Source organism: Sturnira hondurensis, unplaced genomic scaffold (assembly GCF_014824575.4).
Source record: "Sturnira hondurensis isolate 20B ecotype Veracruz unplaced genomic scaffold, ASM1482457v3 Scaffold0008761, whole genome shotgun sequence".
NCBI lineage: Eukaryota > Metazoa > Chordata > Mammalia > Chiroptera > Phyllostomidae > Sturnira > Sturnira hondurensis.
The window spans coordinates 556,299-571,212 of record NW_028081392.1 but is presented as its reverse complement, the minus strand read 5'-3'; the positions used below and the strand labels follow the sequence as shown (position 1 = coordinate 571,212).

At 44.3% G+C, this 14,914-nt stretch overlaps 1 protein-coding gene across 3 annotated transcripts in view; it reads right to left on the bottom strand.

The window, feature by feature from the left end:
* The window catches only part of SGPL1 (sphingosine-1-phosphate lyase 1), a 48,513-nt gene that overhangs the window by 28,381 nt on the left and 5,218 nt on the right, over positions 1-14,914 (bottom strand). For all 3 annotated transcript variants that reach the window (XM_037055819.1, XM_037055817.1, XM_037055818.1), the window contains one exon: positions 2,140-2,305. In XM_037055819.1, the coding sequence (XP_036911714.1) occupies positions 2,140-2,305 (166 nt within the window). The remainder of the gene's footprint in view (positions 1-2,139; positions 2,306-14,914) is intronic.

Here is a 14,914-nt window from a genome sequence, read left to right as displayed (position 1 = left end):
ACAATGAACACATACTACTTCTGTAATAACAAAAAAACCCATTATTAAAACTAAAACAACAGAAATGGCTGAGTCCAACTCACAGAGACTTAGGGGCACATATCATTTACCGCCTGCTACTATAATGTTCTCGCGGAATGCCCGAGGCCAGCGCTTTCTTTTCAGAACACTAAGGGCGGTAAGGACCTAAGACGGCTATGCTTCTACTACCAACCGAGCAAAATGCACGGGGGCACCATGGGCTGCAGAGCTAGAAACAGAAGTAAACACCTAAAGCTAGTACTAGAGCAAAGAAATACAAATCTCTAACGAGTCTGGTTTCATACATGCAGCACCTTAAAAGGCAGAGTACGCAGAGCAACGGCTGTCCGGATCCAGGGAGAGCAGGGAGGGGGAGTAGCCACTCAGCGGGGGCAGAGGTTCAGTTTGGGAAGATGGAAAAGCTCTCACAAGGGACGGCAGCGATGGCTGCATAACAACGTGAACACACTTAATGTCCTGTACACTTAAAGTGGAAAAACTGTAAATTTCATCTCATGCATGTATATCTTATCATAATAAAAAAAAAGAAATAGAGACAAGTACACCCATTGCTGCTCCTAGAGTCCTCTGGAACAGGTCAGTTCACCGGGAAGGACAGCACAGTGGGCTCCACCGACTCGAAAGCTCCCCGGGAAAGGGACAGGTCTGAGCACAAAGACAAGGGATTGTCCATTTGCAAACCACAGAGCAGAGGCAGCAGGAAGACTAGTCAGTCTAATCTGTCAAGAGTTTATGAAAACATCTTGCAAGGGGCCCAGGCCAGGAGCTCAGTTATTTAAACCTTTGTTCCCATAGGCCACGGTTGTGGGTTTGCTCTCCAGTCAGGGCACACACAAGAACCCACCAATGAATGTATGGATGGGCGGAAGAACAAACTGATGTCTCTCTCTGTCTCTGTCTCTCTGTCTCTCTCTGTCTCTCTCTCTCTGTCTCTCTCTGTCTCTCTGTCTCTCTCCGTCTCTCTCTCTCTCTCTTTTTAAGAAAAAAAAATCTTGCAAGGACTAGGAGCTGAAACTGAGGCCTGGGTTTTAAAGCTAGAGTGAACTCATTTTACTACACAGGATTACGAGAAAGACCATCTGCATGACAGATGAACAGAATTTAGTTTCTCATTTGACTTTCCTGGGGGAAGAGAAACAAGAGCAGAAAAAACACAGAGAGCCCCTTCAAACAGATGTTATCAGGAAAAAAATAGTTGTGGAAATTTTAGACAAATGAGAAATGACAAGCAAACGTCTTCAATGTTGCTGGTTTCTTATCCCAAGGAAGTTAATCGGCTGCCCGACTAAGAGTGAGAAAGAAGTGTAGGCAATGAGTGCCCCCCACTAGCCCCACTGCCCCCCCCTTACTTACTTACCAAACGTGGCCTGCAGAGGGAAAGGAATTCATAAGGAGACATGCAACCAGGTGTTTGGGGCTTTTTTGGAGAGGTAGGGCGGGAGGGTGGGCAGGACCTTGGGAAGGATGATTTACAAACTGACTGCTGACAGACTTCTCATCTTCTATACTCAGAAGTGGCTTCCTCTTCCCCATGTCAATTAGCTCCCTGAGGCACTCCCCAGGAAGCTCGAAGTGCACTGTCCCCTGACATCTGAAGTTCAACTGCAAGAAGACAGGAACCCCCTATTACTTGTGTAGCTATCCCCAGAGCCTGGCACAGTGCCTGGCACGTGGCAGACAGGGAAACAACAACCTGGTGAGCGCTGTTCCAACTCCACCTGCTGTCGAAAGGATGGCCCAAAGCGAAAGCTGAAGTTCCTGCTGTGGAAGCCCCGGTGGCACACTTACATTCCAGACAAGAAGCTGCAGCTGAAGGTTTGTGCCCACTCTGAGACACGTGTGGATCCTTATAATGACCATTTCCTACAAACTTTTACGTAAGCTGCCAAGTCCAAAAAACTCAACATAAACAGCACTACTTACACAAGAGTCCTATTATAACTTTACCAGTCGGAAGACAATGTCCTACTTCCCATTTAAACAAATTTTAAAAATCAGAACCAAGCCAAAAGGCAAGAAATTAGTCTAACCCATCAGCGAGCATTCCAGAGCTAGTGAACCTCCACTACACCGTTACACACAGGGCAGTATACTTACTCTCTGGTTGGAAGACAAACTCGTACACCCAGACTACCAGCAGGGTACACAGGACGCTGCATGCAATTAGCTGCCAGGGCTCATATTTGGTGCAATGCCCGTTTACGTAATTCTTGGCCTTTGTGGAATACACTTCCAAAATCTCCAAGTAGGGCTCAAAGGCCTTCTAGAAACAAGAGAAAGAAATATTACGTTCAGAGAGAGAAAGGAAGTCTGTTCTTAGTTTGTTCTTCACTCTCATTTTTCAAGGGCGAGGCCATCCTGACCAGGCCTTACCCTGGCCATAATCTTATCAACCCTCGAAGGTCCTCAGAGCTTCTGCTCCAGGCACGCCGGTGGACACTGCCCCTAGAAATCCTGCAGACCTTGACAAGGTTTCTGATCCTCTGACTACTCTGTAACGTAAAAGGTTAAGCTAGATCATCATCTCAGCTGTACGGCTTCAGTCCCGCTCCTTTAACTCAAAGCAGTCCTCTCCTACGAACACCTTTCCTTCTTCTCAGCGGCAAGGGAATCTCTCCCACCCTCTAATCCAAGGCAGGCAGACTGTTTCTCTAACAGGCCAAATACGTCAGGCATTGCAGGCCTCACGGTGCCTGTTATCATTGCTCGCTCTGCTGCCGCAGCACAGATGCAGTCGTAGGTGGTGGGTAAACAAAATGATGGGGCTGTGTTCCAACAAAAATCACTAAAATTTTCTAAAATCTGAATTTCACATAACTTCACATAGCACTCAATATTCTTTTTACAAAAGCAATTTTTAAAATGCAAAATATCATTCTTAGCTCATGGGCTGAACAAAAGTGGGCAGCAGGTGTGATCTGGCCCACAAACCAGAGACTGCCAATCCCTGCTAGAAGGCCCTATTTGACTGAAAAGGTGTGTGCCTTCCCATTCTGTGTGTCCCTCACAATGCCTGGCACGAACAAGAAAAACATCCTCTTATCTCAAAGTTGCCAACGAGCTTAGCACAAACCACCTGGCAGCCTCCTTATCTGTTTCTTATCTCCCTGACTGCATGGTTAGTCCTCTCAGACAGTCCTTAGTCATATTTACAAGCCCCCACAGTGCCCTGTACAAAGTTAAGTTCATCTGATAGTTTGTTATGCATTCACTTGTTCAACATTTATTAAGCATCTTCAGTGTTTAAGGCATTAAGCTGGGGGGAGTATTATGGTAAGTCACAGGTGTCAGCCCTTACTGGGCTCATACTGCAATGGGAAAGGTCTATGTGTGTACGTGCATGTATATATACACATACATGCACACACAGGCACACATATTTAATTATGTGTATAAACAAATAATTAAACCTCTTCAGCATAGCCCTGGCTGGTGTGGCTCAGTGGACTAAGCACAGGCCTTCAAACCAGAAGGTCGCCACTTCAATTCCCAGCTAGGACACATGCCTGGGTTGTGAGCCAGGTCCCCAGTTGGGGGTGTGCCAGGGGCAATCAATCATGTTTCTCTCACACATTCATGTTTCTCTCCCTCCCTTCCCCTCTAAGAAGTAAATAGAATTTTTTAAAAACCTTAAAAAAAAACTCTTCATTTGCCCTGGCCGGTGTAGCTCAGTGGATTGAGCACGGGCCTGAGAACCAGAGGATCGTGGTTCGATTCCCAGTCAGGGCACATGTCTGGGTTGCAGGCCAACTTCCAGCAGGGGACGCCCGAAAGGCAACCATACATTGATGTTTCTCTCCCTCTCCTTCCCCTCTAAAGATCAATAAATAAATAAAATCTTTAAAAAATCAATAAATTTTAAAAAATTAAATAAAGAATGTCAACTGTAATTGAAATTTTTCTTAATTTTAATAAAAATTTTAAATAAAATTTATATCAAAATAGAAAAAAAAACACAAAAAACCTCTTCAGCATCAACACTACATAAAGGATGTAAGCGAGGTACTAAGATCGCTGAGGAAGGCCTATCCAACTCCATCTAAGAGAAGGTAAAGGTAACACAGGATAAAATCTAAGCCGGTTAAAAAGGTAAAAGAATGATCCAAGAAATGTCTCTAGGCAGGTAAGTTAAAGGGGGGAAAAGCCATATGAAGAAGAGAGAAAAGTGGCTGTAAATGCACAAAAAGAACCTGGGAATGGCAAAAAGTGTGTGTGGCGGGAGGGTGGGCTAGATGAGGGCAGGGTCTCACCCAGCACTAAATCCCCAGCACACAGGTCAGTGCCTGGCACACAGTTTGTACTGAATAAAAGCCAGCGAACCGAAACGTCACCGGTTTGATTCCCAGTCAGGGCACAGGTCTGGGTTGCGGGCCAGGTCCCTAGTTGGGGGCTGTGTGAGAGGCAACCACACATTGAGGTTTCTGTCCCTCTCTTTCTTCCTCCCTCCCCACTCTCTAAAAATAAATTTTAAAAAAATTAAAAAAAAAAAAACAAGACAGTGGTTGACAGTAAATGAGTAAATACATTGATTGAGCGCGGAGGCTGGGAGAAGTACACTGAACCCAGATTACAAAAGATCTTGAAAAAAAAAAAGGCATGAAAATGGGAGCATAAATCGAAAGGCACTAATTGTACATTGATTTGCTGGTGTCTGTTAACATTTTAAATGTATATTCATTTTTACCCAGAAAGTACACTTTTTGGCATCTTGCACATGTGTATGGACACTCACTTCAATATTCTCCGCAATGAAAGAAAAAATATAAATAATAAAAATGTCCATTCACAGAAGAATGGTTAAATAAACTAATACATGTATTTTTAATGTAGCATTAAAAAAAGATAAATCTGAATAAATTACATGGAAAACTTCCAGAATACAACGTTGAGTAAAAAAAAAAAAAAAAGCAAATTGTAAAACAACAACAAAATAAAAGATTAATCAGAAGGGTAATTCTTTTTAAAAAAAGAAAGAAAGGTAACTTGGTGGGCGATAAATAGGAGAGGCACACAGATTAGAAACAAAAAGTTTAGTTAAGAGGATGGATGACTGAAACAGTCCAGGGGAAAATAAACTGGGTTTCACCTTAAACAACACTGGGGACAGAAAGCATCTGAAAAACATTCTTGGCGGTGGAACAAACAGGGTTTGATAACTTATTAGGTATAAAAGTATAGAGTGGGAAGAGTACAGGTAATTCCAAATTTTCAAGTTCAAGTTTGAGAGACTGAGTGAGGAGTGTCCCGATTGGCCATGGTAGACCAGAACAGGAAGAGAAGCAGAAAAAGGCAGAAGAGACTCTGAGGAAAAGCTGATGGGAATTATCTCTTGAGTTACGGTCCTGTTGGATACCCATGTGCGATGTTCTACCAGGTGCATGAAGAGCTTGGGAGGAGAACGGGCACCTGATGTACATCTGTTGAAAGCACTCACACCTCAGCAATCAGACTGGGGCATGAGGTAGTTAATGTTAGGCGAGTACGAGGTTCCCAGGAGGGCTCCCCATGAAAACACAGCTCATCTACTCCGGGCTCTTGGTGGCCATTCCCCAGAGCCCACTGTTGCTATCATCAGCCTCAATCCTGCACACCAGTGGCAGTGGCAGTGAAGACCTGCTGAAGGACCAGAGGAGGCCGTTGTCATCAAACACAGGCCACAACTTCCACCATTATAAAGAACCCTGCAGTGTTAGAAGTGCGATCAAAGCCGTGGCTACACCGTGTGTGAATGGGGTGACAGAAGAAAGGTCACCCTGACCAGCTTTTCCTCTGGTGATCCAGTTCCTAATTTACCCGGAAAACAGAGGTCATTACCAGCGTCAAAAGGTGACTGCAGGTACTACCAACTCTTCATAGCACTGAACAATAAACCAATACAACTAGCATTGTGGAGAAGGTGAGGAATCAGCAAACACAAACTAATTTTTTTAAAGCTTTTTAAGATACGAGGGCATTCCTTGCTAACATCTATAAAATTATACTCAGCAAGAACACATTTTCTTGGTAACTGCTATAAGAAGAGAATGGAAGTCCTCGGATTCAGAGTCCTTCACAGGAGATAGAGTTCTATATTCTCAGGCTACGAAGACACAAGACACCGTTCTCGGGTGGGTCGCAGCAAGCTTTTCAAGTGGGCAACTACTTGGTCACAGAAACTACATTTCCTGGCCTCATTCCAAGATTCTTCTTGGTTACTACAAACAGCCCGGGCTTGGTCCCCAGTGAAGAAGCTCCTCGTAGCACTAACAGGCCATCGTGTTATAGGGCTCTGTGGGGTAATGTACAATAACTCCTTGGAAAAAAAGAATGAGGCAGCTCCTCGGGGCCTTGCAAACAGCACAAACCCCAGGATGGGTCCTGATGCAAGAGCCCAGCCCTTTGGGAAGCAACATCTAAATGCTAAAGGGACCTTCAGAGATCAAGCCTACATTCTCACTTTGCGAACAGAGGCCCCAGCGTGAAATGGCAAGCCTGCGAGTATACAGACAGGCTGGTGCCGAGTGGAGAGCAGAAGCCAAGCCTTCTGACTCATTATTCAGTACTCTTCCAATTCTTCATTTTTAGTGTTCACAGGCAAAGGACAGTTAAACACATTACTACCCAGTGCTGTCCCAAGAGCTTTCTTTTCCCAATTTATGTTCTTGTGTAACTCCTGGCAAATTATTTCACCAATCTGTGCCTCCAATTCTTTATCTAGAAAGGACACAAAATAATCCTCGCCAAATAAATAAATTGTATCTGTGTACATATCTGTGAGTGTGTGTGGGTTAGCCTCAGTTCTTGCTTAACAGGTAAAAACTTCCCCAAATAAAGCATTCCTTCTTTCACACTTTGTTATAAAATTGGAAATGTATTCTTCTGGATAAAAAACAACAACAAAAAACAAAATGACTATGCCCAATGAATGTATATAAAATGATGGTAAAGAATACCATAAATCTTCTAAAAGTATATTATGAAAGGGAAAAAACACAAAATAAGCTTTAGTAGTACGGAATTCAAAATATTAACCACTTTAAGAAGCTACCTTATTCTAGTCATTTAGGTATTAGCTGATTCCTAAAAAGCCATCAAAACTGTACCCAGTCACCCTACCCATTACTAGGCAGCTGCTAGAATTTGTGGGAGTTTAGGACCCTAGAACATTCCCAAACACAGTGAACTCCTTCAGCCCCAAACTACTTCACGGGACAAGGCACTTCTGTGAATGTAACATGACAGTGACAGTCCCCAGGTTCCAGGAATCTGGGGCATGTACTTGTTAGATCGATGGGTTCAAACTTTCCCCATACAGTCCCACAGACACGTATTTCACAACACAGAGCAACAAAAAGATACCAACGAAAACAACAGTTTCCCAAGTAACACCCTATTACTTTTGATACACTCACATTTCTGTTTCTTCCTTCCTTTTTTTTAATGTTTAACCCCACTAAATATACTCTGCGTCTAAAGGGATCACGACCCTTGGGTCTGAAACCAGCGCCCTAGTGTGGTTTTACTCCTGGCTTTCTTACTTAGAATGTGGCTGTGTAACGCAGTGAATGGAGTTATTAACACTGACGTTATTTTCCACTGTACGCAGTCTCAGTGCTTTTCATCCTTATGATTTATTCTCTTAACCTTTTTGTGAGGCCAGGATTATGATGTGATAAAGTAAGTCAATGGAGATTCGGAGTCTTCACTTACAAGTTACTTTCCTGTTGGTACTGGCCCACAGCTATCCCCCACCCTGTTACTTAATCTCTTTCGGTCCCTGAATCACTCCAAGAACTCGATTCTATAAGCAAACTTCGCACACTGGCACTACCCACACCCCTCTGCCCACAAGAAAAACTTCTTTGAGAACTAGTGCTGTACTTAACCAACCGCCAACAACTAGGCAGTGACTTTCCCCCTTAAATCCCATAGATACCAGTTAATACCAGGAGAAGCATGCTAAAAGTGAGTATCACCAGAAGGTAAAGCCACCTGGCAGGCATTTCCAGACCCACACTGGGCGGTGCTTCTCCCCCCGGAGCTAATGCACACCATAACCCTATCCAAAGGGCTGACTACCCGCACATTTCGCACTCAAGAGCCACGGCACGGCCTCTCAGGCAGCCCCTGGAACTGCCTACCCTCCACCTAAGAAGAGACGTGCCCCCAACAATGCCAGCACCACAGACATCCCGGCGCTGTTTAGGGTCTCCACCATGCTACAGCTTTCAGTGCCCGCCCACACGTGCCGCCATGTTACAGAAATGAGAGTTTGCTGGCTTGCTTCGCTTCAAATGCTCTCTTCCCTTTCAAACGCACAAGTGAGGTGACCACCGGATTACAGAGGGAAGAGAACTAACCGACGAAGGCTGCAGGGACCACGACACACGCACAGGGAAAGGTGAAGCGCGTAAAGGCATGATTTATGTGTAAAGGAAACATGGCAATATTTACGCAACTTAAAAATTTTAAACATCTTTCCTGTTATTTTATTTGTCCTTTATAACTTCGTGAGGCTCTTGGGTTAAGAATGAGGAGTTTCGCTCTAGGAGTGGGCAAAACGAGTCAAGAAAGGCTGAGTGAGTTGCTTTACAGCAAAGCAAGTAGTGACTAGCAGTCACTCCAAGTCGAACCCAAAGCTTCTGGAACCATCACTCAGGGCTTCAAAGCACTCTAAGGTCCAACTCTAACTGGAGGACCAGGCCCTAAGAGTGCCAAAGAGCCGCAAAGCTAGGCAGAGGAGCCACCAAGATGTTCCAGTGCAGTTTCTCCTCCTTGTTCCTCTTACGTTAAAATTTAGGCTAAACACCAAAGAACAACATTCCCGCTGTCTCTGGTCTACCCTGATGAGTTCTGGGTAAACTGCTACAGACTTGACAGATTCCTTGCCAAAGTTAAGTTTGTAGTTTCCCTCACTGAGCATTACACAGAACAGTCTCCTAACGATGTATGGTCGAAACGAAAGTGCGCACACACTAGTTTCCTCTGGCCCCAGCAACAACCTGCACCTCTCCAACCTCCTGCTTTGTCCAAATGAGGACTGCCGGCCACAGCACAGACCTGAGGTCCAAGTGTAAGTCTGCCACCCACTCGAGGAAAAATCCAAACCAGTAATACCTAATGATATCCCCGTAGAGTCACTGTAAAATCAGGATTCTGGAAAAGCTACTTCCTTACAAAAAGTTCATCTTCCTCCCATCATGGCACAATGTCTTCTCCGCACGTCTCACGTGCCAACGAACCCTAAACAGCGATTCGGGTTATTTCTCAAGAGTCAATCTGGGCCCAACTGCATTAGCCAACTGCGTTGAGTTTATCTGCAGGGAAAGCACTCTACCCTGGTGTGGAAGAACCAGCAAATGATTATTTTAATATCTGCACTCTCTATGGCGCCAGGTGCTGGTAAGAACACAAACAAGAGGGAGGACATAGTTTTGTATCTCCTGCACTACAGAGAATGGTATCTTCAACATGGTAGGAACGCAACATCTATTCAAATCAACGGACTGTCGTTAGATGTGAGGGTGATTCTGCCCCCCAATCCCACAGCCCCCCCAGTGGCCATGGCCGAACCTGCAGAGCAGATCAGCTGGCTATTCGCAACCAGGCTCTGCACGCACCGGCACCCTTCCGTTTAACATGCAAGATACACCAGGTGACAGGCCATCGGAGTTGAAAGGGGGTTAAAGATCCTTCGTGCCCACTCCCCATCCTTCACAGATGAAGACACTGAGGCCCAAAGGTCACACAGCTCAGAAATGGCAGAAACAAGACTCAAACCTCCCAATTCAAAATGCATTTTTTCCCACTACATTTTCTACACCCTAGGTTTCTAGAGCCGAACCCTTGGTGACACAAATGTTCAGAAGACAGTTCTCACAGTCACGTCACCTACATTATTCCAGGAGCCAAACTAAGGGTCACCGCTTCACTACTCTCCCAACTAAGAAAGACAGTACCGCCAAATGATCCAATAATGTCTTACAAACACCAAGTGCTTTGTCTCGGCTAGAGGCTTCCCCTATTAACTGCTTCAGAAAGAAAGACTGAAAGAAATTACTTTGGAAAGCACTTCAGGAAACTTGTCTTCAAAAATCATAAAATGTTGCCGTTCGAAGGAACCTCAGAGACACCCAACCCGACCCTTTTCATTGATGAGGCTCAGAGACTAATGCTAAAATGTCTTCCCTGGGGTCAAACCAGATGCAGCGGCCCGTCAGAACCTAACGTCTTGTTCAATACTCTTTCCACCAAACCAGCGGAGTGCATCAAAACCATCCAACGGCCTGAGAAAACCCACCCAAAGGCTCAGTAAGTATAGAGTGGAGCCCAGAAAAATGTACTTTGGAAAACCTCCCCAGGCAATTCTGACAGGCACTCTTGGTTAAGAAGTTTAACCTCTACACTGTAATGCGCCCCCTTCTCTCCCCGTTCCCTTCTTTTGTAAAATAATTACCTGATACTTGACTGAACACTACCACTGAGACCCAATCACCAAACTCAGTGGCTACTCATCTCTCTGATGGGCCGAGCAGACATCCCCAAACTTCCCTGGAAGTGTTCAAGTCAGGGCCTGGCCACATGAACAAATGAGATCAGATCACTGTTCCTGGATGACGTTTATCCTTTGGCTACGTGTTAATGAAAATCAAGACCTTCTACCCAGCGATGCTGCCGAGAAGAAAGGATCGGGTTCCCTCCTGCCTCCACTTTCTTCGCCCCCAACACAACTGCCCGGTTCAACCCTCAACGGCTTTTTCCAGAAAAGCCAGACATCCGAGCTTTAAAGCAGGAATGGGCTGCTGAGGAAAAGAAAAACCTGTTTTACGCAGTTCACCCGCTCCCTTAGTGTTTTAAAACCAAATGATAACCTAAACACTGAGACTTGGGTTAGGGGGTGAAGTAAAAATACAGAAGATATCCCAAGTTAATTATTTATTCTTTACTTCTGCCCTAAAAACACAGAAAACAAAGCTAACTGAACCTGACTCTCTTTCAGATCACATTCTGCAGAACTTCAAAGTACAAAGTAAACACGTAAGAAAACACTGCTCTCCGTAGAGGCCCAAAAGGCATTAAAGTTCATCAGCAAAAATAGATCACAAGCCCAAAGGGAGAAACACCCTTGAGTCACCGAAGGAGGAAGAACTGAGCAGTGAACCCGGACAGCCTTCCAACCAGCCACTGGTGACTGACACAGAGACGTGGGAAGGGGCTGAATGAGCGCTTCTGAGGCGGCGAAGAGCAAACCATATACTTTCCTAAAACTCCACTACATGAGTCAAGAGATCCAGTATCTGAGAAGGTCGTCTCAAAAAGCCTAATGGTTCATGGGCTGTCTTTCGGCCATGCTCTGAGACTCAGACACACAGGCTCAGTACTATTCTACACGCATGTGCACGTAAATCTAACTGCTCTCCAGTTGGCACTGGAGTCCTCAGGAAAAGCACCTTTGCGTCGCTGTGACACAATCTGGGCTCCAGACAGGAGACAGACATGCAATATTCTTCAGTCATTAGGGTGCACTCATGGAAAATCAAAGCTTCTGAGCCCCAAAAGCTGAGAGCCCTAAACACGGCCCAATGAACATCTAAAATTTTGTCTTTACTTACTCGTGGTGAGGACAAGGTGTCAAGTAAAGACAGTTGCTGATTTCATCAACTAATGATTGTGAGCATCTTTTCTGAAATATGTCAGGAAATGCACTACATGGAGCTTCAACTAGCAGAGAAGAATAAAAATGCACAAAACAAGGAAACACATTTTGTAGTTCATAAATGTTCATGAACTACAAAACAAGGAAACACATTTTTGCATTGAAACTACACTGCAATAATTTTTAAAAAACTATTGCTGCACAAGAATATGGCTGAATCTCAGACAAAAAGTTGAGCAAAAAGGACATTTACAAAAATATATGTATGATACGTTTCCACTTACATAAAGTTCAAAAATCAGCAAAATTAATCACAGTGAGAATGACAACATTTGGTGGGCTACCAGTGGTGGGCAGGGATGTATGCAGCTTCCTGGGATGTGGGGTGTTTTTCAGTCTCGCTGGGCAGTGTGAACAGTGTTTCCTCATGTTAAGTATTTCCTGACTTATACAGTTAAGATTGGTGCCCTTCACTGTGTGGAAGTTGTACCTCAAAAGAGAAAAGTTACACTTTATTAAAAAATTATTTATCCAATCCGTAGGACAGTAGGACACAAATAACAGTGTGCCAGAAGAATGGACTAGGCCTGTCCTGCGCTTTCTGCCTATACAGAAGGCAAGTCCCTCGTTCATCAAACATTTACGGTTTGCCTATTTCACGATGAGAAGCTCATGTAGCTGTATTATATTGTCAAAAAGCATTATTATATTAAAAATGCAACTTGAGAGGTAACATGTAATAATTTTGAATCTGTATGAAGCTGGTAACAAAATTGCAAAATACATGTAACAACATTTAATAAAACTACAAGGAGAAAGTAATTGATAAGGGATAAGACTTGAACAGTACCCACAAACCTGGAAATTCAAATAGTCAACAAACATTTAAAATGACACATTAGTAACCAAGGAAATGCATATGGAAATCAATTAGATTCACTCTTACCGAATTGGCAAAACATAACCTTGTAAGTATCAGGTTTGTCAAGCTGTGTAGAAACAAGAACTCTGACATACTGTTGTTGGTAGAAGTATAAATGGTATTAACCTCTTTAGAAAAGTCTGGCATTATCTGGTGAAGTTAAGGGTATATACCTTTACAATTCAACAATTCTACTCTTAGGGATAATCCCAGAAAAACTCATATACTTGTTAAGAGTCGGATTTCTCTTACTTCAGAGTTTTATTGCTTGACATCTGTAAGGAAGTTTATAATGGTAATGTTCAAATAAACCCCAGACTGGAACAACCTGAATGTCCACCATCAGTGGGATGGAGAAAGAACGTGTAGCAGTCATATGATGAAATGCTACACAGCAATGAAAATCAATAAACTAAACTACAAGCAAGAACATGTATGTATCTCACAAATATTTGACCAACATAGGAAAATTTTAAAATACATATAAATACATTTATATCAAGTTAAAAAATAAAGCTAAACTTAACAGGTGCATATATAGGTGGTAACACATTTTTTCAAAAACAGCAAGGGAGCCCTGCCCAGGCAGCTCCGCTGGTTAGAGCATCATCCAGGTACGCACAAGGGTGCGGGTTCGATCACCAGTCAGGGCACACAAAATTGATGTCTCTCTTCTCTCTCTCTCCCCTTTCCTCTCTCACTAAAATCAATGAATATAAATAAATAAATAGAAATAAACACAGCAAGGGACAATTATTCCAAAAATCAGGATAGTAGTCAAACCTAGAGGGGTGGCAGGAAGTGTAACGGGGGTGGGGGGAGCACATGGGGCTGACAGTAAATATTCTATTTCTTAACCTCAGTGGTAGACAGCTGATCATTTTATTATTATTCTTTAAAATGTAGATATGTGCTTCTTGCACTTTCTATACATAGAGTAAATTCCACATGAAAACTTTTTTCAAGATTTTATTTATTTATTTATTTTTAGAGAGAGGGGAAGGAAGAGAAAAAGAGGGAGAGAAACATGGACAGGCTGCCTCTTGCAGGCCTCCAAATGCAGACCTGCCCCCAACCTAGGCATGCGCCCTGACTGGGAATCCAACCCGCAACCTTTGGTTTGGAGGCCAGCGCTCCACCCACTGAGCCACACTAGCCAGGGCAATACATGAAGACATCTATAGTTAAGAAGCGAGACAAGTCCTCCCTTCCTTTCCTCCTCCTGCTGGATGGAACATAAACAGAACAGAGCGAGCTGAAAGCAGCGAACCCGGACTGGGAGGTGATGCGTGATAGGGCAGAACTCCCTCAAAGACCTGGGGACGGCCACATCCGTCCGGAACTGGCTACTCCAGATTTCTCCGACTTTACAAAAATGCATTTCCACCTTTTAAAGATCTCTGTTACTTTACGCTTTTCATTATATACAGCCAAGCCTAACCCAAACTGATACATTCAGCAATCTGGACAAAACAAACTTTCTAACGATTAAAGCCTTCGAACAGTGGAAAGGACTCGCTGGGAACAGGTTCCGCACCCACTCCCCGCGGGGCGCTGTGGAAGGGGTCCCCACACAGCGAGGGAAGCTGGACTGCAGGGTTTCTAAAGGGAGTTAAGAGATTCTAAGGCAAAAAAAGCAGCTCTGGCTCGCCAATGCTGCAGCAAATCTGTCTCCGAAAATGCCCTGTTATCAGTGAAAACACTCCTTTCTACTATATTGCAGACTCTGCTCAGGTACTATCATCTAGCTGTACCTTTCAGAACTAACTTGACTTTGACTTCAGCATGCTGGGTACCTGCCCCCCTTTTGCTCTTCCAGATCCTCCACCCAACCTTCTCCAGCTCTGCTATGTATGTGCCTCACGGGGCTCCCTTATTTTCTGGTTTCCAGTTGGGTTTGACTAATGAGAGGCTTTGGGAGGAGATCAGAGGGTGGGAAAAGAGAGACTCTGGGGTTTTTATTCCTCGATTCCCTTCCTTCTAGGCCACTGGTTGGCAGTGGTTACACTCCGAAAGGTTGCCCTCTCCTACAGCTAAGCTCTCCCAAGGTTCCAGAAACTACTCCCCCTCCTGGCTGGCTCCTTCAGGCCTCGGAGTAACAATGGCTCTACTCCTGAGTTGTCTCACCCTCCCCTGTTGGTCTTCCTTAACCCTGCCCAGCTGAGAAAGCACCTGCATCTGCTCCATCATATTGTAGGGCTGTGTCAGAAGATAACCAATGTGCCCAACAAACCACTTTCTGCCTTCCCAGATGGGTCCTGTTGCCCCTTTTCCCCATAGCATGGTTTCTCTCTCAGGAACTGAGTCCTGTGTGT